Source organism: Engystomops pustulosus, chromosome 9, assembly GCF_040894005.1.
Source record: "Engystomops pustulosus chromosome 9, aEngPut4.maternal, whole genome shotgun sequence".
Lineage (NCBI taxonomy): Eukaryota > Metazoa > Chordata > Amphibia > Anura > Leptodactylidae > Engystomops > Engystomops pustulosus.
This window is the reverse complement of record NC_092419.1, coordinates 34,771,584-34,798,737: the sequence shown is the minus strand read 5'-3', so window position 1 is coordinate 34,798,737 and position 27,154 is coordinate 34,771,584. Positions and strand designations below refer to the sequence as shown.

Here is a 27,154-nt window from a genome sequence, read left to right as displayed (position 1 = left end):
ACTTCTATGTACAGTTAAAATATCACAAAATTACATAGCTAATAACAATACTGTCCAAAATATTTCTTCTGTATGAACATTAAAATTATGTAGACTTTAAAAAAAAAAAAAAAAAAAAAAATGAAAAACAAGGAGTTGTCCTTTTCAAGTGCTTCCAAAGCACAGCGAGTGCAAGGCCACCTGACGAGTCTCCGTCCTGCTCACAGGATGAAAGAAGTCGGGGACCTGGGGAGTCTCAGGTGCACTTTCTTAAAGTCTGCAGACAAAACAGAAGAGAGTCTGAGGTAGTTTGTTTAGTGACTCATAGGATGTATACAGTCACAGGGCTGTCTTTAATGTCCCTCAATACAAAATCGCAAGCTACCTCATGTACTCATGAATGCGCCATGCAGAGACCATTACCCAGATCGCAGTCACGCAACTGCTGGCTTCCGCGTAGTTTGACTACAACTCTCATCATCTCAATCCACCGCCAGTTGCTCGTTTTTGATCAAAGTAATGGTCTGTGCTAGAGCATTGTTTTGCCTCTCACTCCCTCAAGTGCTTTCTACAGCATGAAAATGGTGTTACTACTGTGAAATGAGTACAATCATCACCTGCTGGAGGGCCACCAGTGGTTATCATCTCCGGCCTGCACCCCCTCCATACAGAAAGCGCCTCACAGTTCATTGCAAGTCCTGATGCCTACATCATTGTGTCACTCCATCTCTTGTCCTCTGTCTCCGGCCAGAAAGTGTCCCGAGATGCAAGGTGTTGAAGGCGGTCGCCATGTCCTCCTTTCTTTCTTCTGCGACAGCAAGCTCAGCCCTGATGCTCAGTCGTCCGGACAGACCGCTATCTGCTGTTGACATGATTCACAATATGTGGAACACCGCTGGGATCCAGTTCAGATAGAAATCTTTCCAAGTGCTGTATTAACACCCTCTTTTTAAACCTGATTAGCAAAAATGGACAATATAGATGTACGTTTAATATGGAGAAGTATTGCTTCACCGCGTCCCATAAAAACTGATCAACATCCTATAATACGTTATATGAGGAGTCAAATTTAAATGAGCGGATCGCTTCTCATCTCGAAAATACAACCCTTCCCCTAACTGTTTTGGTTAGAACATGGAACAAAGGAGAATTAAAAAAGGGGGTTTCTGGGCCTTATCGCAATCTTTACACTTATAACCCAACCTTACGATGTAATGCCAAAAATCTAACACTTACAACAACTTATGATAGATGGAGCCAGAAGTAGGAGGCTCCGTTCATTGTATAGGGGGGGTCTTATAGCTCAGCAACTTTTCAAATGAATAGGACCCCCCCCCCACTTCTTGCTACTTGGGGGCCTGTCAAACGCATATTTTCTGTATTCAATGTTTTTTACCATTTCCATTCTACAGGCAAGAGCAAAGAGAAAGATAAGCAGAATGGTTTACCTGTCAGGACAAAACCTGCAATATACATGCAGCAAAAGAAAGGGATATCGGGGTATATAGGGAGTAAAGAAAACAGCAATTGACTGCAATAGTAATCAATCATTAAAGCAACCACTAAAAAGGAGAATGTGAGTGTAAGAAATTATTTTTGATCCATTCTGCAGCCTTGTGTGGGTTGCAGGATTTAACCTAAGTACAGATCAGTTCCTAGTGTTAACAATGCTGTAATAGCATACAAAGACCCCAGCACTGTACCAGAGAGACCCCCCCCTGCTAGTGACCCCCAAACCAGGATGAACAGGGACTACTCCACTGCAAGTGACTTAACCGGAGAGGGATTCTTAAATCCTCATTTTTGTTTTTAGTCCCTTAGTCATTTCATTCACTTCTGCAGGTTCTTAAAAACTGCAAAATGCTCTGTTAAAAGGTCTTGTACCGAAAGCTAAGAAATGGGGAGGTTCCTGCAACCTCCATTTACAGACAGATGTGAGGGTGGTCGCCGTCATCTCCCATTATACATGCAGTTATTCTAGAGGACACTTCCCATTTTGCATTTTGTTTTCTTATGTCTTTTTGTATTTTACATTTATGGGCTTGTATCTGGCCGACAAATTCTACTTCCTAATGGTATGAATTTATATATTATATACATTATCACCCTGCAAAAAAAAAAAAAATTCCAATCTTTGAAAATAAATATTTTCTCATCACCACATAATGTCACCATTTTTATATCCATGTATGGAGATATGAAAGGGATCAGTTATGATGAAGCATTTTGTGGGGAACCAGCCACTGAGAAGATGCAGTGTATCTGCAGGCTGCGTGTTATAAAGCAGAGGGCACAGGACAGACCAATACAATATAAAAGATTTATAGAAGAATATTCAAAGAGGACAGCCCTCCATGCTTTATTATGTATATAGAGCGTGCCACTTACTGATAGGACTCCCTCCAGAGATATAAAAAGATAAAGTATAAACCAGGGCACCTAATTTTACCATTAAAAAAAAACTAGGAAAATGTATTCAGTACCTTCCACTCATCAAAAAAAAAAAAGGGGTCTAGCTGAAGCCTCCCCTCACTGATGAAACGCCAACTGATCCCTCTACCTGATGCAATGGCCAGCTGTACCCTAACATCCCCCCCCCCCCAATGCCAGCCGATCCCTCTCCCTGATGCAATGGCCAGCGGAGCCCCCTGCCGCCCCCATGCCAGCCGTGCCCCCTTTAACTCACTCCCGAGTTCTCCTCTTCTGGTTCCCAGCAGTACGGGAAGAGACATCTATGAGCTCTGCTGCGCACATAATATGGCACAGTTATGTCGCCACCTGGTGACATCATAGTCTATGTGAGGGCTGAGCGCAGACTCTTGCCCGCACTCCTGAGAACCCAAAAACAAGAAGAGGAGAAATGGGAAGGAAAGGACGTCAGGAGTGAGCGTTGGAGGGCAAGTAGCAATTTTATTTTTTCATATACTCAAAAAACTGTGCATACACACAAAAATTGTGCTGAAAAACTCAGCATATACACAAGTATATATGGCAAGTGTAAGGGCCAGCTCATATCTCCATTATCTCTTTTGCACCAACCAAAATTAGGAGCAGCTGAACACAGCGAACAGGACTACATCTTCCCATTACACCTCATGTTAAGTGGCCTTCATACTGAATCTTTACCCACATAAGTACCATATACTGAGCTGGTGCCATATATAACCAGTTTCTTACTGCTGTACAACTATATAGGACGGAGAGGACTCACAGGCTGAGCCTTCTCCATACAAAGCGGGGGTCAGCTGTATTATACAGCCATCACCTGCTGGTAACTGCAGCCAGTGTGGCTGGCACCAATCAAAGTGCCAAGGTGGCAAATTGAAGCCCCCGGTGACATCAGAGGGCACCGATCAGTTGCCAGGATAGCAGTAATTAGGTAATCTACATTACAGTCTAATATAGAAGCAGCATATGCAAAATATACTGTAATCTAGTTTTATTGCAGTATATTGTTAAAGCAATCAAACCACCTAGGGTTATAGTACCATAAGGGGCCTGAAATAAAAGTAAAAAGGGGGGGGGGGGGGGGAACAATCATTTTAAAATGGATATAAAAATAAAGAAACAGTCAAACATTTTGGATGAGGCCGATCAAGATATAAAAACATTTGTCCCAGGCAGTCAACCCTATAACATAAAATAGTGCCCAGTTCGCCACTTTTTCCCCAATTTTGCCACACATATAAAATTTTAATTTACAAAAAAAAGAAGAAGAAAGATTCAAAGTTTGTACAGTCTCCAAAATGGTAGCAATTAAAAAATAAGCTTCCCCAGCACAAAATTAAAAAAAAAAAAAAATCTAAAAACCTTTAAGTCGGTATCTTTATGATCTTACCGATCCAATTAATAAAGGACACAGGAAAAGATGTAAAAATAAAGCTCATAGGACCATGGCATAACGGGGGGTGTGGGGGTTTGGCAAAACTACCACATTTGGATTTTTTCAAGCTTCCCTGTACATTGAACAAAATATAAAATGATGCCACTAGAAAATACAATTTGTCCCACAGAGGTCTCTGTAATTGGAAACAAATAAATACCGTAAATATTTTTTTTTAAAGGATCGTAAACCAAGCACACAAACATACTGGTGCGTGCCCCCTCTGGCAGGATCTGCTATTTTCAGCCCCTCAGACTCCATTGCATAATTTTTAATGCCTTTTTCTTAAAAAAACAAGGGCATAATAAAATTAAAGAAAATTGTATTCTGCCAGAGGGCAGTATATGTCAGTGTGCTTGGTTTACGATCCTTCATCCTGGTGGTAGACGTCCTTTAAACAAACAATAGAAGAAAAATAAATATTGTGACATTTATGGCTTACAATTTCATGTTTCCCTATTTTCATATCATGCTCTTAAATAAATCCCTAAAACTTACCGTGCTGCTTCCTTAATTGTAAATTCTATAAAAGTTTTCTGTACTTCAGAAGGTCCTTGGACTTCTTCTAGCAAAGCAAAGATTTTTTCATAATCTAAAAGATAAACATTGTAGAGAAGAACATAAAAAACTGGTTTCAGAAATAATAAAGTAAACAAATGAACTACTAAGTATTATAAAGGGTTGTTCTGTATGTTTGTATCACATGGAGTAGACCAAGGTCAGCCATAAACATGTAGTAATCTTTGTCAACTGCGTGAGAGCACACAAGCAGCAGCAGTCATGGAGCTACCAGAGATCAGACTAAGGCTACATTCAGACGAACATATGGGGGACGTATATAGAGCCGAGATACGTCCCCCATAGAGGGCAATGGGCGCACTGCGCCCAACGGGAGCGGAGCGTTGCAGCACACGTGAGGCACCGTAGCGTTCCATACCACGGTACCACTGTGCGCCATATATTCCTATGGAGAGGGGCAGGGGTGAGTGGCAGAACCCATCTTGTATGTAACCTGGGGACTGCCTGTAGATTTAATTTGATCTAAGATTTGTAGTAAACGGTTAATCCATTTCAACTTACTTCTTCCAGGCTTCCGTACTTCTTTCATGACTTTAATCTTAATATCGGCATTCATTCCATTGATGATACTTTGCATCTCCTTCAGCGAGTTTGGCAGTACCATCCCTGACGAACATTCGTGAGTCACAAGAGAATCGTCCATAGGCACACAGTTTTCTAAAGGAGCCTTTATAAGTGTATTATTAACTGGCTTGTGGTCCAGGTTATCCTCGTTCAAGTTATTAAGTTCATCAGTAACAGAATCAAAGTTATTAGGCAGCAAATCATCATCCCCCAAAGCAGCGGGAATCATTAGTGAAGACAATCCATCCGTTGGCTTATCCTGACCATTGTCCGTCCTCTCTCCATTGCCTTCTATAGTGAGTGCATTGTTACCATCTGAACAAAAATGGAAGAATGTCAATACTATCCCATGCACTACATACATGAGTACAACAATATCATAAAGCACATGACTAGTATCTCCATAGCCAATAACAGCTGCATTGTGCTTGGAGAAAATCTTACAATGAACAGACTTGCAAAGTTGCTCAGCCAACATATGCAGAGCGCTATACAGCGGATCCACCAATGACAGGGCTCTATCACCTGTCTCCTAGCTAAAGGCAGTAACCCTTTAATATTTAAATCCTAATTGGGTTAATTACTGCTGCATATTGGGTTTTTGAAACGCCGATTCGGAGTCAGGGAGAAAAAACCATAGGGGTATTCTGCCATTTATCAGCATATACTGTGACAGTCCACTATAAGAGCCCTGATCTCTCTTTTGCCTGCTTTCTAGATTACACGTACAAGAACATGTTACCGGATTTCTGACGTGAAATGGAAATTTTGTGACCTTGAGGATCTAGATAAAGCTAGCAGCTCTCTTTTTTTTTTTAAATAACGTACCTTTGTGTATGGGAATTGGCTTTATGAGGTTGTGTGTAGCAGGGCTACCAGGCACAGGAGGCGACCCCTTCCCTCCTACATGATTGGTTATTATAGGAGGTGTCTGAGGTCTTCTTAGCAGCAAAGGAGACATGCTACGCCTCCTCTTCAGGGAGGCCGGGGTGTTGGACTCTCCAGGACGCTTAACTTTATTTTGGGGTCCAGCCACAAACTCATCAGCTTCGTCAATCATCATACCCTATAGCAGAGAATAAATGAAAATTTAAAAATGTAAAAGGCAAGAAAAGCGTTTTGTGTGATAGATTTCTGACTTTAAAACCATTTAAATGCATAGAATTATTTCACAAAAGCAGTACAATGACAGCTTTCCGTAGAGATGAGCAGACCAGACGTTTGCATTCGGCCTGTGTGACACGGACACATTCCCGGATTGGCTGCCGAACAGTCAATGCGGCAAATTTATGCCCCTAGCAAATAGCTATGGCCATGATTGGTCAGGTGAATACAGCATGGTTAGTTGCTAGTCGTATCAATTTGCCCGATTGGCTGTTTGGCCACCAATCCGGCAACATCTCTGGTTGTGCAGACAAACCCAAACTTGCGTCCGCTCATTTCTACTCTCCAGCAGACCGTCCCCTCATCCAGACCTTCTATTACTGGATTTAGTTGCACCACATATTACATATGCTGACTGTCTTTTGGAGAAGACAACCCTCACACTCCAAAACACACTTTGCAATTTTATATGTAGAAAGAAACCTCTCATCCAACAGGAATATGATACTTGTACCTCTTTTCCAATTCTAAAACTAGTCTGGAAAACTGAATTATAATTAGGGTGCAAATTTTATTGATCATGATGTAAAAAAAAACAAAAAACCTATGTAGTCCTATGTACATGCTGAATGTCACAGAGCACCCGTTATACTGGTATTTTCACACAGAGTAGATTGTTCTGCTCTCCTCCCCCTGCTATATAACATGCTGCCTGCCGAAAGGACAAGTTATTTCAGTTATTGTTACTATAACAAATGCTGTAGTGCTGTAAACTGTGGTGCCATCATTTAAAGACTGTTAAAGTTGTATGGAAACTATGGGTGATGAAAGACATAGCGTTTTCCAAACAAAACTGGTTAAAAAGCCCTTAAAAAAAAGAATATTATAGATAAAATTACTTTTTTCAAAATCAATATCCGGAGAACAAAAAACAAATACCTTTTTATCCTGTTTAAATGGATTTCCAAAGGTGTGAAGTCTCTTGGGTTGATCTGGATCGATCTCTCTGAGAGGCGAAGGCATAAGTTTCAAGTATTCTTGGTAGTTGCCCATCTGAGCCACTGGAACACTATGCAGACAATCTGCAACCCAAGATTTAAAAATAAATAATCAGTCTCCTTGATCTGCTAACAATTGTGCACACTTTTATATTTTATTACAATTTGTATATCTAATAAACCACATAAAACAATTTTTCTGCAATAAAATACCTTCATCCTGACCAACAATCAGTTTATGAGTTTTCAGCAAATTGGTCCTCATCCTCGTCAACTGATCTAAAAGATTCCTGCGGGGAATGTCATAGGCGTTTCTGTACGTTTGGGGCTTGAGATCCTAATGACAAAAGTTAAAAAAATTTTGGTTTTTTTTTTTTAAAGAAATGCACTAAGAGGATATTCAGAAACCAAAACATTAATGGCTATTACAGTCTTACAATAGGAAAACAACTGCATCTATTTTAAAGCGAACCGGTCACCAGGAATGTCATTTTTAGCTTATGCAAAAATATGGAAACAGAGCGCATTAACTCCATAGTGGTACAAGATCGGCTCATATTGAGCTGCAGCGTCACCTTGGGTCCAACTTGGGAGTGGATTGATAGATGTGGGAACGGGTTTTAAAAAATCCAGGTAAAGACAGGCATGCTGCTCAACTGTATATTTTAGAATTGTAGATCCAGACAATTTTTTTTTTTTGCCCCAGTGATAATTGGAGTTTCAAAATGTTTTGCTGTAATGGGTCCAAGGATCATCAATTAAGCTTCATTACAGACTTGTAAACTGATTATTGCAGTCTGGGACCATAGTAAAGCATCCAGAGAGCTTCACCAGAGGTCACAGTGGTCAGACGGGTCCATCTGTAACTATGGGTCGTCTGTAAGATGGGTGTCCTTAAGTAGGGGACAGCCTCTATTTATTAGATTAGTGGAAATTCCGTTTTATACTATACTAACAATTTAATAAATAAGTAATTTCCACTAAAATTGAGCAGGGCATTTGTCTTTATCTGGATTTTTTAAAACACATCCCTATATTTTGAGCCAATGTCAGGTTCCAGTAGCCTATGCTGTGCAGATTTTAAAAAAATGCCTTTGTCAGCATTCGGAATCATTTCAGTAGTTTATATCAGTTCATTTCACATTACCTGGCTCCCTGCCAGCAGCTTGTGGGGAGTCCCTGGGAGGATTCAGCAGCCTGTGTGTGTGCCTGTATCAGTCTCCTCTCCTTCACACTCATCCAGTAGGAATGCATGAGGAGACACAGGCAGCAGCTGACCCTCCCCTGGGACTCACCACATGATGCTGACAGGGAGCCAGGTAATGTGTAATCAAACTTCTATGAAGTTGCAAAGTGGGCCTCAGGGCATTCGTGCACACTACATAGCACAATTCTACTTCAGACCGTAGTGGCAATAGAATTGCCTGGCAGTGCAGCTTGCCACTGAATTTATCATGATAAAAAAGCCCTCTTGATAGATTTGGTGCTGCAGGAGGAGCGGGGTTTAATCATACACTGGAGCACAATGTGCCAGCATATGATTAATCCCCCTCATAAAATCTACCAAAATAAGCGCAGAAATACCATATCTTGTCACCCAGCTTTCCAAGAGGTTGAGATCACTGCACATTCTTAACTTGATAAAGACCATTTTTTTGTGTAAATGGTCCACACTTGGATATTAGAACAAGATATTAGCACCCACGGAATAGTTTTTCTTTTATTACCTTATTTAAGAGGCCAATCTGAAAACCAGGGAACTCCTTGACATTCATCTCCTGCAGTCGCACAGGGCTTTCTCCAGAGATTCCCTGCAGCAGCTGTTTGAAGTGCCTGTTGTGAACTAAAGACAATCTTGTGGAGTTATTTTTCACTTTAATCCCAGTCTCCTGTGGGACCTTCTTTCCAACAGATGCAATTATTCTTTCCGACTCCATTTTAGTCTGTAACATACAAAGAATTATGAAGCAGGGTGAAGCGTATGGAGGGAAGGTTATTATAACAGCATGAATAACGGGAGATGAATGAAACGTATACAATGTCAGCATCAATCATAAAGGACAAAGCTCTCGTACAATATACATCCAGTACTCGATCAGCTCTGTCATCAGGACCTGTGCTAACTAAAGAGGTTGTATGGGTGTCTTGGTGACATTTACAGCAACTGCTTGTTACTAACTGGATGAGAAGGTATAACCATAATAAGAATTGGTACGGCGGGACCAGGACAAAGTGTGCAAACAGAAGTCCCCTTTATCATGGACTGTGTTCCCTACCAACGCTCCACATAGTGGAGTGCTAATCGTCAGCATCTGTTGAATGATTAAATGGTCTGTGGCTTGGTATATGTTAATTGTTTCCTGTCCTAGACCGGATGTGATTATTTTATCAAAATGACATGTATATGACACAAGGTCAGAGACAGGGGCGTAACTTGAGGGGGTGCAGAGGTTGCGGTCGCACCAGGGCCTAAGAGGCTTAGGGGGCCCATAAAGTGTCATTTTCCCATATGAGAAGACTAGTACTATAAACCATACATTATAGTCGGGGGCCTGGCACAGACTTTGCACTGGGGCTCATCAGTTTTAAGTTTTGCCACTGGTCGGAGACACCTTCTAGAAATATTGACCATTGCATGGAGACAAATCACTTTACCGGACTGATGGAACAAGCAGGAGAATATAGATGCAAGGGAAGGAATATTCATCTTTAATAATTACCTGTTGACTAAGCTTCTTCAGATATGAAATAACACTATAACTAAGACCACAATCCAAGTTGTCAGATATTAGGTTTGGTGCTCCCATCATTCTTAAGGCTTTCTTTAACGGCTAAAAATAAATTATAGTAAAAAAATTACATTTATTGTACAAGAAAGCACAAACTAAAAAGTGAATACACAAGTCAAATTGTATAAAACGGATAAATAATGATATAAATACTGTATACTGAATATCCTAAACCCTTATGCACACTCTGACATTACTGAAGATGACGAGCATATCTGCCCCCATGGTAATCTCAGCATAGCTCTTGGCAGATGAAAGGTGCAGAATCACAGCCGTGAAAACATAAGCTTCTTCAGTTTTTCACACCTGATTTATTAAACTTTTTAAAGATCCTTGTCAATTGTAGTCTGAGAGATCCATAAAAAATGGTTCTGACTAGGACATGCTTTACTTTTTAACAGATTGGTCCATTGGTGCAGCCCTGCACTGTCCATTCAAAAAACGTGCAGCACACAGGAGATTTCCACGGTCAAGTGTGTCTGCCCTTGTGCTAGCCATGTGGATCATGAACCAGAGGAAGCGCTCAAAACGCATTGTTCATTTATTAATTTATATACTTTTTATAATTTTTATTGTCATGTTAACCTTTATGAATCAAAACTTCTGTGGAATCAAATACAGAGTCGTCCAAGTGCCTGTTCAAACGCTCATCACCTATAGAAACAAACCCAGTGGATATTATATTTCAGGGATTATTCTCCACAATTTGGAGAAAATTCTTCCTGAGAGCGCTGCAGAGGGATGCCAGACAAAGACAAACATGCATCACAGAGTTGTGCCTGCCAGCACAACTCCACCAGGTTAGTAGCTCCAATACTACAACACTGCTATGTCTGCTTACAGATGGTATTGCACTACACAAGTGCCCATTTTCTCCAAAAACTTTTTTCAGATAGCATGTGAATTATGGACTTTTTGACGTGTTAAATTAGTGCGATGCAAAAACCTAACCAAATGAAAAAGGCATTAGATGCAAAAAAAACCCTATAAATTTATCTTGTTGTTATTCTACTGAAAAGTCCCCAGCTTACCATTATGAAATAAGGTGGCATCGTTTTCAAGTAATTATCAAAAGACTGACGCCATTTCAGCGTTGGCTTTAATTTGTGCAGCTTGAAGAGGTCATCTGTGAAATAAAAGTGAAATCAATGCTGTGGCATGCAATAAAACCTACATACATGTTAAGAGATAGTGATCCATCCGCAGCAAAGGGCTAACTCACCTAGTAATGGAAGTAATGCAGGATAGTTGTACGGCATGACAAATAGGTTCACACAGGTAAGAGTGGTGCTAGCTTTTAAATAGCCAAACGGTTCTCCAATTTCACTGTACTTTCCGCTATTATTCACAAAAACCTGTAAAAAAATTATAACAAGAGTAAATAGGACTATAAGAGAACAATGAAGCAATTTTTAAGTGGCATATTTTCCTCCAAGGAAATCCTCCAATGCCACCCACCCACATATTTTAACCTCTGCATTGCAAGCTGTTGAAATCTGTTGTATAAATGACATGACATTTGCAATCTGGTCTTCCCCTTACCCTCGTGCATCTGAACGACACTAGTAATAGGGAGAAAAGCTGTCAATCAGCAGCGTAAAGTATCAACAGTTCAGCTATATGGATAAAATGCAGTTTTACCCAAGAAGGATTTCTTATAGAACACCTTAGAGATCCTGTACTGCACCTACCTGCCAGCAGGTGTGAGGAGACTTCCGTTCTAGAATATACTGTGTCAGCGGAGACGGCTCAAGCTCATACTTGTCAAAGGGAAGTTTATCGATGACCATAGGCTCACAGTCAACACATGAGAATTTCACCACAGGATGGGAAGTGCGTGGGGGCTGAAAGATAAAATACCTCACGTGAATACAAGTAAATGATGTTTTGTGGGGTCTTCCTAAGATGTATCAACTAGACACTGCATCTTTATCTACTGGACCAACACTCGCTATATGTACAAAGACCTCAGGTACTGACCACAGTATATCAAGTTGAATATCTTGGCTGTGAATTGTTACATTTATAGTGGTTAAGCCTCAACATGAAAAGGAGAATTTTCTACTCATTGTAGGAATAGTCCAAGGCTAAAATCATACAAAAAAAGTCCTGTTTAAAGGGGTTGTTAGGAGGATGAAAAACATGACTGCTTTCTTCCAAAAACACTGCTACACCAGGCTATAGTTTCTGCTAGTATTGCAGCTGAACAGAGGAATAGAGCTTGGGTTCAATACCGGCACAAACCATAGTCAGGAAAAGAGATGTATTTGGCTCAGAGAGAGAGATTAATAAAGCCTTATTAATGACCCAAGAGGCTCGAAGATGCTATAGGTTCAGGTTGTTTGACCCACAATCAGAATGGAGTTTTCTGGAGAAAAATGTAGCATAACATTAGGACAAATACAGTGAAACCTCTCCGATGATGTCACAGGGAGAGACAGTCCGAACCAAAATGGTGAGGCTCAACTGGGCACCATTTAACAGGTTAGCACCAACAATATGTTTAAGAACCCATCGTGGGTGTTTCTGGTGGGCGTTTGGTGCAATATGCAAAAAAGGTTTTACTGTGTATCAAAGTCAAATTGGAACATCCTTTGCAGCTGTGCATAAACACCCATCGCTGTGTAGACTATAGGACAGTGATGGCTAACCTATGGCACTGGTGCCAGAGGTGGCACTCGGAGCCCTTTCTGTGGGCACTCAGGCCATCACCAGAGATGACTCCAGGTATCTTCCTGCAGTCCCAGACAGCCCAGGACTTGCTGTGCACAGAGCTATTATAAAGTGACAGCTGTACCTGGGACTATTTTCTGCTTTATTGGTGTCCTCAGGTGCTGGTATCAATGAAAACTGTGACAGAGAAGGGAGTATAAATCACAAATTACATTTCTGTGTTGGCACTTTGCGATAAATAAGCGGGTCTATGTTGTAGTTTGGGCACTCGGCCTTTAAAAGGTTTGCCATCACTGCTATAGGACATACAGACAGTTCTCTTACCAATGTTGGAGAGTTCTGATCAGGCCAGAAAGATTCTGGAATGGGCCAGTGTCCAACAGGAACGCCAGTTTTTGGATTAGGCCGCACATAGATCAGTTTATGACAGCTATGCCATGCTTGCGACGTGAACGAGTTATTGGGTCTGAGGGAATCTGGAAGAGCATCTGGAAAAAGCAAACAATATTCTGTTGCTTAGAGTACAGAATCAGATTTTGGGTAACCAAAACAACAAAAATTTAAATGTCACAGTGGATTTTTATCAAATGAGGTTTGCCAATCTCCTGCACAGATGCAGGTTGTTCTATAAGGGCATCTGCCTTTATAATAGCTGTTCTGCAATATCCTAGTAGATGTCATCACGAAACCGGCTCACAATGGTAAATCGTTTGCGGAACTGATGGATCAGTGGTCCAGAGGAAAATTTTCTTTTTGTTCGATTTTTTTCCCCAAGACAAATCATACAAGTCAGAGGATTTTTACCTTCGCCATTCGGCATCGGGTCAGGTCCAGTCTTCTCAAAGTTGATCACGACGCCGCTCTGAACTTTTTGGACTAAAGACTCCAAACACTGGTTCAACATCCTTTGTGTCCTAACGCAGTATGAACGACCTGAAGCAGGAAGGGATAGAATTAAGGTAAAAAGGTTTATAAAAAATAATCTTATTAAATTGCTAACAAAGAAAAAAAGCTAGAACCATGGGTTTGAGGCTGCAGGAACAGTATCTCTGTCCCAGGAAATATTGCAATTTTACTTCATGATTTCCAATAAAAGGTCACTACCATGTTTGGTCATGGTTTAGGACTGCTTGTCCCATTCAAGTGTATGGGGCCAAACTAAGGTACTAAGTACGCTGCAGTGCTGTGCATGCTAGACTGAAGACACTGGAGCACATACCGTATAGTCTCTATAGCTTCTCAGCTTAGCATAGGAGAGCAATAAGTAAATACTGGAATTTTCCTTCAAGTGCTCGTGCTTGCTACGTACCTCCAGTGACTTCACACATCTGAGTAATAGCGGTCTCATCAGACGGTACGCTCCCAACCTGCTCCGGCTCTGCAGACAGAGCCCCTGGAAGCCTAAGTACAAGTGCAAACAGCCTTTGATCCCACCGGAAGGGTTCTTTTGTGAGTTCACTTCCCGGCAATGGAGAGTTTAGGGGAAGATGGAGCTAAAAGTAAATGCAATACATAGAATGGGTTAAGCTGGTGTATTTTAATATTAAAGGTTAATTAAAGGGGTTGTACTGTAAATTACACTTATTCCTTATCCACTGGAATGTCCTGTTATTACATAAGCTGAGGTCCTCGAGATCTCCACGTGAATGGAGCAGTCATGTGCACGAGTGACCATTGATTGCTCCATCTATTTTTATGGAACCAGCTGGACTGACAGTCCCACTGAACTCAATGCATTGGTGGTCACCATGTCATTTAGGGACCTCAATTCTTGTGATCACTAGAAACCCCACAGTGATCAGATACTTATTTTGTGACAGTCCCACTAAAGTCCATGCATTAAGAACCCCTTAGTAACTAGCTACAATTGTATGCATGGTACTAGGGTTGCACGATGCATTGAAACCTCTGAGATTTTGATACTTTCAAACTCAGAACGGTCCAATATCAGGGGTACTGTCATTTTAGGTAACAAATGACTTATGCCCTTCTACAGACTAGAAGCTCACTGTAGGGGAATCCTCAGGCAGGGAATCCTTTGTATAGAAGTGTCGAGCTGCGGCAGAGCAGGGACCACGTCATTAGGGAAATATCATGAATTATCCTTATATGGGGTTTCTACATTTTTGTGGGTTTCCATTAACACAAACTGTAGAGTTACAGCGCCTCAATCCACTAGACTTATAGCTTACTGGTCGTCTATTTAAGAGCTTCACTATAGTTACATGGGTACACAAGCTCCATGCACTGGTATATAGAGAAGCATCTTCTCAAAGATCTCTCTATAAATCATTACATTATTTTTTTTAATTTATTTTATTATTAATTTACATTATACATTTTGTATACACAGGACAAGCTTTAATATATATATAAAACTGTCATAAAAAAATAAAAGCTCTTCTCACAAATCAGGCAGAAATTTGCATTGCATTACGAAACACTATGCAAACGACCAATTTGCCCGCACTCTAAACGTTGAATTTGGAAAATACTTTGGATAATAGTCTTTTCTTATAAACATTGTATAGGTAGTTAGTATATTGATACAATACCTTGAAGAGTACTGCACTCAAAATTAGGGTATCAGTGCAAACCTACAAGGTACTGCACCATAGCTACTTCATCCTGCTGATCAGGTCAATACAGCAGGACTCCTCAATCATCAAGTACGGATGCCGTGTGGCGAGGATAGACTATTGAAGCTCCCTTTAAGAACAGAATACACAATGAAGACACTTACCTCGTCCACCACACCTGAAGGAATAGTGAGCTTGTTTCCATCTGTGATTGTGATTAAGATAGACGGTTCCAAAAAGAACGGATTTCTTCCCTGTAAGACATTGTGTGCTATTAATGTTTACAAAATGGAATGCAATTTTTTCCCTATTTTAAGGACTCATAAGTCGCTTTTACTTCTATCTAAGCAGCATACACAAATTGACTGAAATGGTATACACACCTCTATTACCTGGCTGTATACTATGCATAAGGGGCGCTGCCAGCTACACCAGTATCTATCAGACTATCGCTGTCAGCTAAACTCATCGTCTCTACAGGATCAGCTGGCAGTCTGACGTCTTTGGCGGAGCTGCCAAACTCACAGGTGTGTTTACCTCGCAGATGGCAATTAGAACTGTCATGTAAGATTTTCACAGCTGATCTTCCGGTCCTATTCGATCATCTTCCCAGGATTGTGTGCCAGAGCTGATGGTGCCGACACGAGGAGGCAGACCACATTGTGCCGATAATTTATAACAAAATGATTGTTTAATGACTGTTTCATTATTATTTAGTGACCTTACATTAAACATTCACAAAATATTAATTTTGTAAGGAATTTTAAGCACAACGAGTCAATTGGATGTGGCTGGCCTCAGTATGGCCGCACCATCTATTTGCACCGTTACACTCTGAAAGGCCGGTTATAACACACCATCGGAAAAGATCAGAGAATAAGGCTGCTTGAACTTCAAGCACATCAGTAGTAACTCCTCCTTGAATGCATCGAATAAGTAGCAACATTGAATGCAAGCTTTTAGTCTAAAAGCATCTGCGTTCGGGGGCAATTCCTCCTTGAATTGCGTTTCAGTAAGAAATTCAAGAGCAACAAGTGACCGCAGTGACACACTAAGCTGATTGCATATGGGCGAATTTGTGCCAATGAACTTGCTGCGTCTATAGGGCGTGGTCGCACAAACCACTTTTATTCAGTTTACAAACAGAGCGCACAGGAGCGCGCCACAGCACCATCATATATGTATTACAATGCTAACGCAAGCAATCAGTAACCAGCACCCGGCGTCTTGCATTTAAACAATACAAGACAGCGGGTGCTAGTTACCAATCGATTGCTTTTGCATCGCGTGCTTTGATTCCACTTCTAAATGGAGTCAAAGCGGTATCTGGGAAAACAACCATATGCTGATTTATCGTCCCCCAAATGCTGAGAATATGAACACACATGCATTCAGACCTATTACATGACGTGTAGCAGGTTTGTGGGAAAAAAAAACAACTCCCTTGTATATAACAGACCTAAAGCAATTTGGGGTTTGAAGAAGAGTGATGAGGTCATTTCATAGCCAGTCCAAGCTATAAGAAATAAACAGCATTAACAGCGTATTAATAGTTCACTAAGTAACAGAAGTGCCGCAACTCATGTGAATATCCTTCCAACGTTAGTGACATTTAATCACCAAGGTAAGTTGGAAAGGTTGGATTACTGGGGTCTCCAGCAAGTCTCAAGTTTAGAGCAAATGCCACGTCATAGTCCCTCCATGCACAGCTGCACTACTGACCACTTACTATAGAGATATCTACAGCAAATATTTACTATATTGATAAGAGAAATCATGATACACACCTGTCCATAGTTATCGATTCCAGACACCAACCTATTCAAGTTCAGTAAATCGAACGAGGATCTAAGTGCTTGGCCAAGAGTGGTGAGTCCTGAGGCTTGTAGGTTCTTCAGCTCGTTCATAAACGTGGCATGATTTTCCTTCCAACCAGCCTGTAGAAGGAAAAATAGAGACGACATTTTTATTTTGCTTACGAAATTGACAAAATTGTCTTTTATTTCTATAACATTTTTCAACAGTCATCAATTTGGCCGCCCCATTGCTGGGTCATGATGGCATCTTCATTTTTGGACCCTGCACACCAGACTTCACAGATAAACTGCGTACATGACCACAGACCTGCAGACCACCCAGGGTGAAGCTTCTGCTGCAGAAGGTACAAAAGGACCCAATGTATATCAGGATGATTCTGACAAAGTGTGGTGGTATGGTGCATACTGGTCCTAGTCATTTACCATAAGACTAAGGATGAGCATATTTGGCTCCCATATGATATCTGCATTGAGGACATACTTCTCTCTTTTGCTTAGGACGCTACCTTCTCTACTGACAGGCAAGTCTAAGTAACAGGAAGTCTAGTCTATTGTTCTAAACGTTATATATTCCTCCAATTCTAGGAAAGTGGCTTACACCAATAGTACAGGTTGTTCTGTCCTAAGAGAACTTGGGAGTATTTAGGAATTTAGCCCTTATTCCTATGTACACAAAGGACTTTGGACAGATTGGTACAAAAAAAAAAAAATTTACATGGAAAATGGATATGAAAATCAACGAGTCATAAAATATTCAGAAATACATTTGAAGTGTCGCTTGTCCTTGCAGCATGAGGGGAGCAGATGTGCCGGAAGCAGCCAGTGATGGAGCAGTTTGCAGTCTTTCGCCTTCCCTTCTATTCTCTTAAGAGCAACGAATAATTGAGTCTGTGGAGCGGCAGATGAATACCAAATCTGGCAGCGGCTCCCTTCTGTAAGCAAACTATCCTAAAAACAGACAGTGACCCATGGGCACGGTGCACATAGCTGCACGCTCTACATTGCTGGCCTCATACCTCACTCTACGAACAAAGAGGGTGTAAGGATCGTGTGTGTACCCATCTTCCACGCACAATATTCAGGGTAAACTACAGAAAGGGATCATTTGCCCACTCACTGCATTGTTAATGTACCATAGAAGATCAACCTCAATGTACTGCCAATACTCACACACTTTCAGGGGTAAAACGGGACCATACAATCAAATGTAGACTTAGAAAATAGCACCAAAAGCATCAAATTAATTTTATACCAATAAATAAATGATTGCCCAAAAGTTATAAAATAAATTGAAAAAAAAAAACAAACACTACAAAATTTGAATCGTCATAATCCTAACAACCTGTAAAATAATGATAAAGTGCAAGGACTGAACTGCTGTTCAAGTCCACCCCACCAGCGTTAATAATTGTTTAATAAAATTAGAAGAAAAAAAATTTCATACAAATGCAAATATTGGGTCATCCAAAAAAAAAAAAAGGGGACAGTCTGCAAAAGCCAAAGCCCTCATATAGTGCCTTTATCCTAACCTGTGATTAGGTTACAATTTGACTGCTGGGAAAACAGGGGTTCAGTTAACTAACCAGGGAGCGTCAGGTCAAGAATGCTCCCAGTCACTACTTTCAATGCAATAGGAGAGTTGGAAATTGCTGAGCAGTGTGTTCAAGTATCTCTAAGGCTCCGATTCACCAAGCGAGTTACCCAAGCGCTGTGCTCAGTGATTTCCAACATTCTCACAGTATTGATTGCAGTGGAAGGACTCTTGCTCAACCTGATGATTCATTCAGTTAGTGAGAACTTGCCCCCTGTTGTTGTGATGGATGGGAGTACCAGCATTTGTGGATAGGGAGTAAGAATGGAGCTTGGTACAGCCCCAGGAGGGGACAGATATCATTGATGTTGGCTCCTGGTGTGAGTGGCTGAACCACACAACATAAACATTCATTACTATTCTTCCAATGCCTCCGAAACCTCTTACAATGTGGAATAGGAACATCCCAAAACAATCAATCATTCTCATAGGAACCCATCCCTGCAAGTCTAACAAAAAAAGAAAACATTTGCCGTCTACTTTCCCATCTCAGGTCACTCATTATTCAGTGCGTTTTTCACACGTTCAGCTTCTTGGTTGTGAATTTTCTCCCCCCCCCCCCCCCTAAGTTGTGAGACTAAAAAGTAATTTATGTGCGAAATGATTTTACAAATTCTCACACAGGGAACAGCTGTAATCTGATGTGGTGGTCTCAGCCTGAAGAGCCCCCCAACCCACTAATACTCCCTGATCGGTGGCAGTACAACTGCTGGGACCCCCATAAGAACTGTGTCCCCCACTTCTGTCTGCTCTGTGCAAATACATGATTGGCCACTGGTGTATTCATTCTAGAAGTCCTGGGGGCCGCCATATTGCCCAAGCTTCTCTGCCATGTATATACTCTTTATTGGTCTGTCTTACTGCAGTCTCATGGCTACAGCTGCAATAGTCAGGAGCAGTCTCATCTAGGTCTATGGGGGAGGTTTCTAGTTTTCTGTCAGTATGGGGAGTTTACAAGCTGTGATGTCAGCCATAATAATCAGTGATGTAATGAAGGTCAGTGGTATCTACATAGCACAGATTTACAACTTTCTTTTAGCGAATTTTACCTTACACATTGCAATATAAAAATATATGGCAAATCCAAAAACATTTGCGTTTTGCAAATCTGCACGGAAAATATGCAGAAGATACAGTCACATCACATTACCAATTGTGGCATAGAAGCTATTGTCTACATGGGTAGCTGGTATGAAATGCCTAGTATACATACTAGAGGCTACAGCAGAATATACTAAGCAGGTTACAACTTGGCTTTCATCAGTTGTTCAGCCACTTTCGTTGCACTTCAATTTCGAGTTATGCAAAGCCATTAGAGGGCAGCACGGTGACTCAGTGATTAGCATTACAGCCTTGCAGAGGTGGGGTCCTGGGTTCAAGTCCCATCCAGGTCAACTTCTTAAAAGAGTTTGTATGTTCTCTCTGGATTTGCATTAGTTTCCTCCTACACACCAAAACACTGGTAGGTGTGACAAGGTCACTATTGTGAGCCCCAAGGGGACAGGCACTGATTTGGAAAGATCTGTGTAGCGCTGCTTCATCTGTGAGCAATATATAAAGGAATTATTATTAGCGTAAACCCACAAATCTCCCCTCAGAAAGCTGCAGGGGGCATGAAAAAAAAATCAATCTAAATTGCTAAAGAAAAACATTCACTTTTATAGAGTTGAACTTTCTGACGTCCTGTGCGCTTTTAAACTATGCAATTTGTGGTGGAGCTGATCCGCACAGTAATTGCACAGAGATGCCATCAATAAAGTTATTTCAAAAGAAGGAGAAGCAGAAGAATTAAAAAAACAAATATAGTGAAGCCCTAATTCACATTATAGCGGCTGCAGCTTGAAGGGCAGAACAAGCCATGCGAAGGGCAACTGAGCAGTAATTCAACGCTGAATGCATTTGTACACAACAAATTGTTTTACTAGCGAGATATTTGCTGTCCAGACAGGAGCCATCATTTAAAATCTCAGAAAAATGCCAGAAGAGTTATAAAAGTCTACATCTGAATGGCAGACGGCATCCGAAAATCAAATTGGCACATTATTCCATTAGTGCCCGAAGCCAAGTGACAATGGAAACATAGCGACATTTACAAAGATCATCACTTTTCTAGAGCTGTCACCATATGGTAAGAGTGGGAATGAAGGGACTTCCCAGGGCTCCTGGTTATCAGTACCCTGCACTGATCGCTGGCGCCTGCTGCCTCCATCCACTATGCTGGGAAACTGCATAGTGGATGAAGCAGATCACATAGCCTGGCCAATCAAAGCCATGGCTAGTTACAAGAGGTGCCAATTTGCCGGATTGGCTGTTCGTCTGTCAATCAGGCATTATGTCTGAGTCGCACGGGCCGAAGCCAAACGTGGACATTATCGCTGCTCATCTCTACTTAGAATATATTGCAATACAGTTTTTTTGCAGTACATTGTATAAGTGATCAGACCCCTAAGGTTCAAGTACCCAAGGGTGGGAAATGGAGGAAACCTCCCACTGTGGTAGACATGATTTAAACTAAATACACTTACAGGTTTGCCTTTTTCTCTTCCTTCAGTAAAATATCTTCATTAGACCTGAAACACCTGTAAAATGCTAAAAAAACGACTTTTTAAAACATGCTAATGAGCAGCGAACGCTCCTGTGCACATCACACAGGCGGCCTGGTGTTCCTTCAGCTCCAAGTTGTGCAGACTACTTACACAGGTGTCAGACTATGGCTTTTTTTAATGCAAGGTCTTTATTTATTTATTTTTTTTTAATTCATTTAACGATATTATTAAACTAAATAATACATTTGGCATCTCTGTGATCGTACTGGTCCAAAGTATAAAGGAGAGGCGTCATCTTGACCACACATTTAAATCTGTAAAAATAAATGTATGTTATGCCACTTCTGTGCCCTTTAGTTGCCAGGCATCTGGTTCCTACCTCTGAGTGACCATTAGGTGGTTACAACTTCACAGATTTTTATTTTACTTCTTAACTAGAATGTCTAAGGTTGAACATGATAAAATCGGCCCATAGAGCACACCGAGGCAGGGAATAAACTAGCTTTGATGCAGTGACAATGCTTACATTTATTACAGAAGAGAAGATGACATTACCGCTGACATGTCCCTGGGCTCAGCCTCTAATTATATGTCATTATTTCCCAGTGATCTGTTCACACACGATATCACAAAATATCAATACCATAACAGCTCTGTCATGTGCGCGGCTGAAAGAGAGCGGCCAGGTGCTTTACTACAGAAGACATGAGTAGTGAGGAGCGCGTCTCCATATCAGGGGGGGAGAAGGGGGGACCAGCAGCCAATCCAGTCCACAAATTCAGCCAAATTTCCTATATAACAGCATTTACAGCCTGATAAATCGACTACTGATAACACACACTACAAGTTTGGAGAAAGTTCACACTGCATGTTGTTTCTGTTTAGACACTAACTTACACTGCGGAATCTGCAATGTCTAATAACTTCTTTCAATGACAGGAGATAAATGAGCACCTAAACCAAGAATACTTGGAAGCAGAATTGCCACAGATTTTAGTGCAGAATCATCTGCAGCATCACACACAGAAACACTGCTGTCTACATTTAGGAATCTGTTCCTTTTGAAATAGATAAACTGGTTTGACTTTGCTTCATGTTAAGGAGGCTGCCTTACAAGGCATCTAAGAGGCAATGTTTTCCTTATCCCATCCTGAAAATCTATTTGCATATTTCCCAGAATCCCCCCAGTGGAGCATTGATGGTTGTAAGATTCCAAGAGCCTGCAGAGCAGCATTTATTGGCAGTCTGCAATAGGAAAGTGCTTACTTCCCCAACAGACAATATAGGTCTATAAAGAAAAAGTGTAAAACCGAGACTAGGTCATTCTGCCACTAAACTTCCACTTGCTAAAGGCCACCTCTCACCTGACAGACCTTACGTCACAGGGACTTTCTGGGACATCTGTATCCGCCCTTATATTATCTGTACCTGCCATTACCACAGTTATTTTCTAAGGGTGTATTCACATTACTGAGCTCGGTCTCTGCATAAATGGCTATATTTCACAGACTGAAAACTGCTCCAGAGATGGGACCCAGAACATCATAGTTATACATGATCCCTGTAGCGTAAAGGGACAATAGCAAAAATACAGTAGGGCGCACTTATGCTACAACACCTGAATTCCCATCCCCGGAGCAGTGTTTGTTCTGAGAAACTCCGTTTGCCTACGGTTTGCAATGCATGTGCATAAACCAGAACATACACCTTAGGGCGCGTTCACACGTTCCGCTATCGTCGCGTTCATAACACGACGCTAGCGCACAGTGGGCGGGGCTCCGGCCGATCGCATATGCGTTTCCCGGGAAACGCATGCGATTAATAACCCGATCGCATGGGTTTCTCTGGAAACGCATATGCAATCGCCCCAAACTCCGCCCCCTGTGCCCTAGCGTCGCGTTATGAACGCGGCGCTAGCGGAACGTGTGAACGCGCCCTTAAAAGCATAACCAGCTAGGGGTTACTTAACCAGTTAAAAAACCTTTCCTTTTCCTTAAGAAAATTTACACAGAGGTGCTCTGTCTGACGACTTTTCAAGCTATGTCATGTCTACCCAGAGATCTCAAGCCCTCCTGCTAAACTTCCAGGTAGTACAAGGGAATGCACCCCACATGGCAGGCTGCCTCTATTTGCCTCAGGTCCAGAGGTTGCAATAACGCCTGTACAAGTGTCTATTCGTATACTGCCACATTTACTCTTCAAAAATAGTTTGATGCAGATAAATCTGCAGCAGACTATTTTCCCCTCTCCCTCTGATGGGCTGTGAGCTGTAGTTTCTTCACAGGGGGAATCTGTGTTGTCAGATATAGCCTGGACAGGGAGGGGGTGGTCTGAGGCATCAGCCATAGCCTGGTCTGTAGATTGAAATTTATGAGGAGACCAAAAAAGCTTGTGCAACCTTTATTTAATGCATGATGCAAGATTACTATCATCTCAATTGACTATTTAAAGAGAACCCGTCATGCAAAATAACCCCCCTAAACTAAATATATTTTCATAAACTGCCATTGGAGAGCATTGCCTCTATCCCTTCATTGTCCCTCTACATGCCTGTAAACCTAAGCAATGAGGTCCTAAAGCTGTATGCAAATGACCTGTGAAATGTCCAATGAAGCATTAGCATATTCAAGCTGTCCACTCTATTCATGAGTGGGAGGCACAGCCACACCCCCAGTGCTTGACTGACAGGCTGTATAATGATGTGAGGCTGTATAATGATGTGCTTCCTGGTGCTGGTGGCCACGCCCCCTGCAGGCTGTGTGTGCATGTGTGTGTGTATAGGAGAGATACAGCAGCTCCAGGCTGCAGCCATGTTACAGCAGAACATGTCAGGTACTTGTGTAGCTGATGTCTGTGTCGCTCACCTGTATATTAGGAGGATGCAGCATGTCAGCAGATGCAGCACACACACTAGCCATGCTTTACTATACATTACACACAGACCTGAGCAGGGGGAGGAGAGGGGAGGGGTAACAGGGGTGACATCACTGCCTCTGACCATGTGATCAGCCTCATTTACATGATAAAGAATAGATGATTTTACAATGAATAATGTATGAAATAACTAGATAAAGGCTGGGATGGGATCCTTGTGAGCTGCTCCAACAGGCAGAGGTGACAGGACTAGTGGCAGAGACCTGATGACAGGTGTCCTTTAAGCACAAAACACACTGGCAGTAATGATTTTCATGCATAAATATTCATCTATTAACACTACATGCCTAGGAATTTCATACTCCTCAGCTAAAAATACTCCTCAAAAATGCTAAAATTAGTATTATTACCCTACTGATTTTTTTTTTAGTGTGACCTCTGCTTCGGGTCCCACTGCCACCACCACCACCCTCAAACCCTCCCCTTCCATATCTAGTACTATGATGCAAGGGCATGGGTTAGGGATGGCAAAGAAAGCCAATGTCGAACCCCTTGTAACAATCCCCTTGTATAGATTCCTCCCACACTCCAAAACATACTGGTAGGTTGTTTAGATTGTGAACCCCATTGGGGACAGGGACCAATTTGACATGCTTTGTACAGCATCTGTGTGTGCTATATAAATAAAGAATTATTATGATGCTACTTCCTTCATCACATAACTGAAAGTTAGATCACTAAACATATATTTGCAAGTAGCATGTAGTAGTGTGCTTTAAAGGAATTCTCCAGTGACAAACAAGTTAGGTCCCATCCACAGCATAGAGGCAAACCTGCTCATCCGTGGGGTCTCAGTGATGGGACCCCCAAAGATCCCTGTGGTGTGAGACTGACCATCTGTCTCGACAGCCTAAGCGAGAGAGATTTTTGAGGAGGGGGGGCTAAAAAAAAATTGTCTGGGACGAGCTATTGACTTTATGCAATATGGTGAACATACCTGAGGCTGTGTATATAGAAGTCACTGACTGTGTGAGATGAACATAATAAAGAGAAGCTTTAGAATACCTTGGAAAACGTATTTGCATATTTCCTAGTAAACTACTAGGTAGTGGAAACCCCTAAAGCAACGGGGTCATAGGTCAGCAGTGACCCGTTTATTACAGATCACCTGCCAATCACCGACCAGCGCCGCTAAACAGGAAGGGGCGTGTCCGGGAGTCACCCTCCACCAGTCAGAAGACAGCCGTGACGTAGCCTGGCCCCTCCCCTCCCGCACTCTCCTCCCCACCTCCATCTCAAGCGCCTCAGACCCATACAAAAGCAAGATGTCCGCCATCTTCACTGGCTGCGACCCGGCTACTCCCGCCGAAACCCCCACCCCCTCCCTCCCGCTTCAGCCTGTGCCCCCCCCCCACCCGGTGATGGTATCTCCCTCGGGTCGCGTCCCTGTGGAGGGGCAGTTATATTTTTGGGGGTAGCCTGACGTGCCCTCTGCTAGTCACCGCCACGGAGTCGGGTGGCAGCGGGGGACGGGGAGGGGGGTTCAGCCGTAGCTGCGTTTACCTTGATGCAGTATGGAGGCTCGTCATATGTTACCAGCATGTACCTGTCGCCCCTACTAGCCGGATCCCGGGCGCGCAGCTGCGGGGACACAAACACAACAAGGGGTGGGGGGTGAATAGCACAGAACAGTCAACAAGCCCCAGCCACCCCGTGCCCCTGCTCCTCCGGTTACCTTCATAAATATCTCAACCGCGCCTTTGGCAATATCCAAATACGTCGTCCCCAAGTACGTCCGCTGGTTCATAGAGGCGGACGTGTCTATGAGGAACAGTAAAATAGGCATTTTTAGCGCATGCCAGGCGGACACCCCAGCGAAGCGCCAGCCTAGTGCTGCCCTTTATTGCCCCCGGGGTCGCTGCTCATCTATGGCGCGCTGTCTGTGTGCGGTTATATGGGGGTCAGGGGGGTATTGCCCCCTTTCTGTGGTGTTGTGGGTCCCGGGCCGCACGACGGCCCTCTTCCCCGTGTATTGCTCACTTGAGCTCTGAGTCTCTTCACCGTGTTCACTGATAGATAACTTCTCTTCCCTAACCCTCAGCGGCGTACCATGTGACTGGCCGGCCGCTGATTGGCTGCCCGCTGCCTACATATTCATGAGCACTTCTTTCGAAAACCATAGCAGGGCGTCACGTGGCCGCCGGTCGCCCCATTGGCTGGCGGGTGCCTCGGCGTAGATGAATATTCAATGACGTGGGCGCGGCCTCGCTCCGGAGCCGCTGTGTTTTCTGGGAGTTGTAGTCTGACGGTGGGGGGGCTTTTGTCGGTGTCCATTTTTTTGGGCTGTGTTGGCGCAGTGTGGTCATGATGTGGCGCTGTGTGGGGTCAGGGCTGGACGGCCTTCTCCAGAGGATTCCTGTAAAGCAGCGGGAGGTTGTAAACTGTGATGGCAGAAGTATAAAGAGTCGTATAGTGAAGGGTGTGGAGGCCGGGGATGGGCTGGGGCCTGCAGCTTATGTCAGATGGACAAGACCAGGGTGTTTAGTGGACACAGTCTAAACCAAAAGCCTCTGCTGTAGTGTTGGGGTGTCAGCCATTCCTCCAGGTTGGAGCCATAGATGACTGGAGATACAGTGCTGTTAGTATTCGGTATATAGTGATAGGGGGCGGCCGCCATCCGCTGTATATAGGGGCAGAGAGAGGAACTTGTTATGTAGCACATTAGTCTTTCTTTATAATAATACCCTTATTTATATAGTGCACACAGATTACACAGCGCTGCACAGAGCTTGTCACATCAGTCCCTGTCCCCATGGGGATCACAATCTAATCACCCTACCAGTATGTTTTGGAGTGTGGGAGGAAACCCACACAAACACAGAGAGAACATACAAACTCTTTTCAGATGTTGACCTGGTTGGGACTTGGACCCAGGACCCCACCACTGCAAGGCTGTAATGCTAACCACTCAGCCACTGTGCTGCCCTCTAAATGTGAGTGAACTCAAGCCCCACCATGGACTCCTTTGGTTGACCATGATTAGTTTGTCTTGCTAAGACTTGGCAGAGATCTAAGTCGCACTGCGAAGATACATAGAAGATCTATAGAAGGTGGCAGAAGAAGAGCTTCACCATATAACCTGCTGCAGCCAACACAATTAATTCCTTGCCGGTCCAGT

The 27,154-nt window shown here is 42.6% G+C and overlaps 1 protein-coding gene across 6 annotated transcripts; it reads right to left on the bottom strand.

Annotated features, from left to right (window-relative positions):
• On the bottom strand, positions 1-26,094 carry LOC140076530 (integrator complex subunit 6-like). Of its 6 annotated transcripts, none has more exons than XR_011849609.1 (19): positions 25,712-26,077; positions 25,540-25,617; positions 16,936-17,085; positions 15,313-15,402; positions 13,879-14,062; positions 13,374-13,502; positions 12,894-13,057; positions 11,588-11,740; positions 11,119-11,251; positions 10,928-11,022; positions 9,828-9,938; positions 8,835-9,050; positions 7,321-7,444; positions 7,049-7,191; positions 5,834-6,071; positions 4,943-5,320; positions 4,361-4,454; positions 597-934; positions 1-256 (listed from the first exon to the last, which is right to left on the bottom strand). XR_011849609.1 is itself a non-coding variant. In XM_072123091.1 (19 exons), exons 2-19 carry the CDS (start codon positions 25,781-25,783, stop codon positions 1,283-1,285), a joined length of 2,655 nt encoding a protein of 884 aa, XP_071979192.1. In that variant the 5' UTR covers positions 25,784-25,797; positions 26,017-26,094; the 3' UTR covers positions 941-1,282. The 6 variants fall into 6 exon arrangements, 4 of the variants coding, with proteins under 4 accessions (XP_071979190.1, XP_071979192.1, XP_071979189.1 ...); XR_011849610.1 differs by having other exon boundaries at positions 689-934; XM_072123091.1 differs by lacking the exons at positions 1-256; positions 597-934 and adding an exon at positions 941-1,385 and having other exon boundaries at positions 25,712-25,797; positions 26,017-26,094.
• Positions 26,095-27,154: the final 1,060 nt, after the last annotated feature.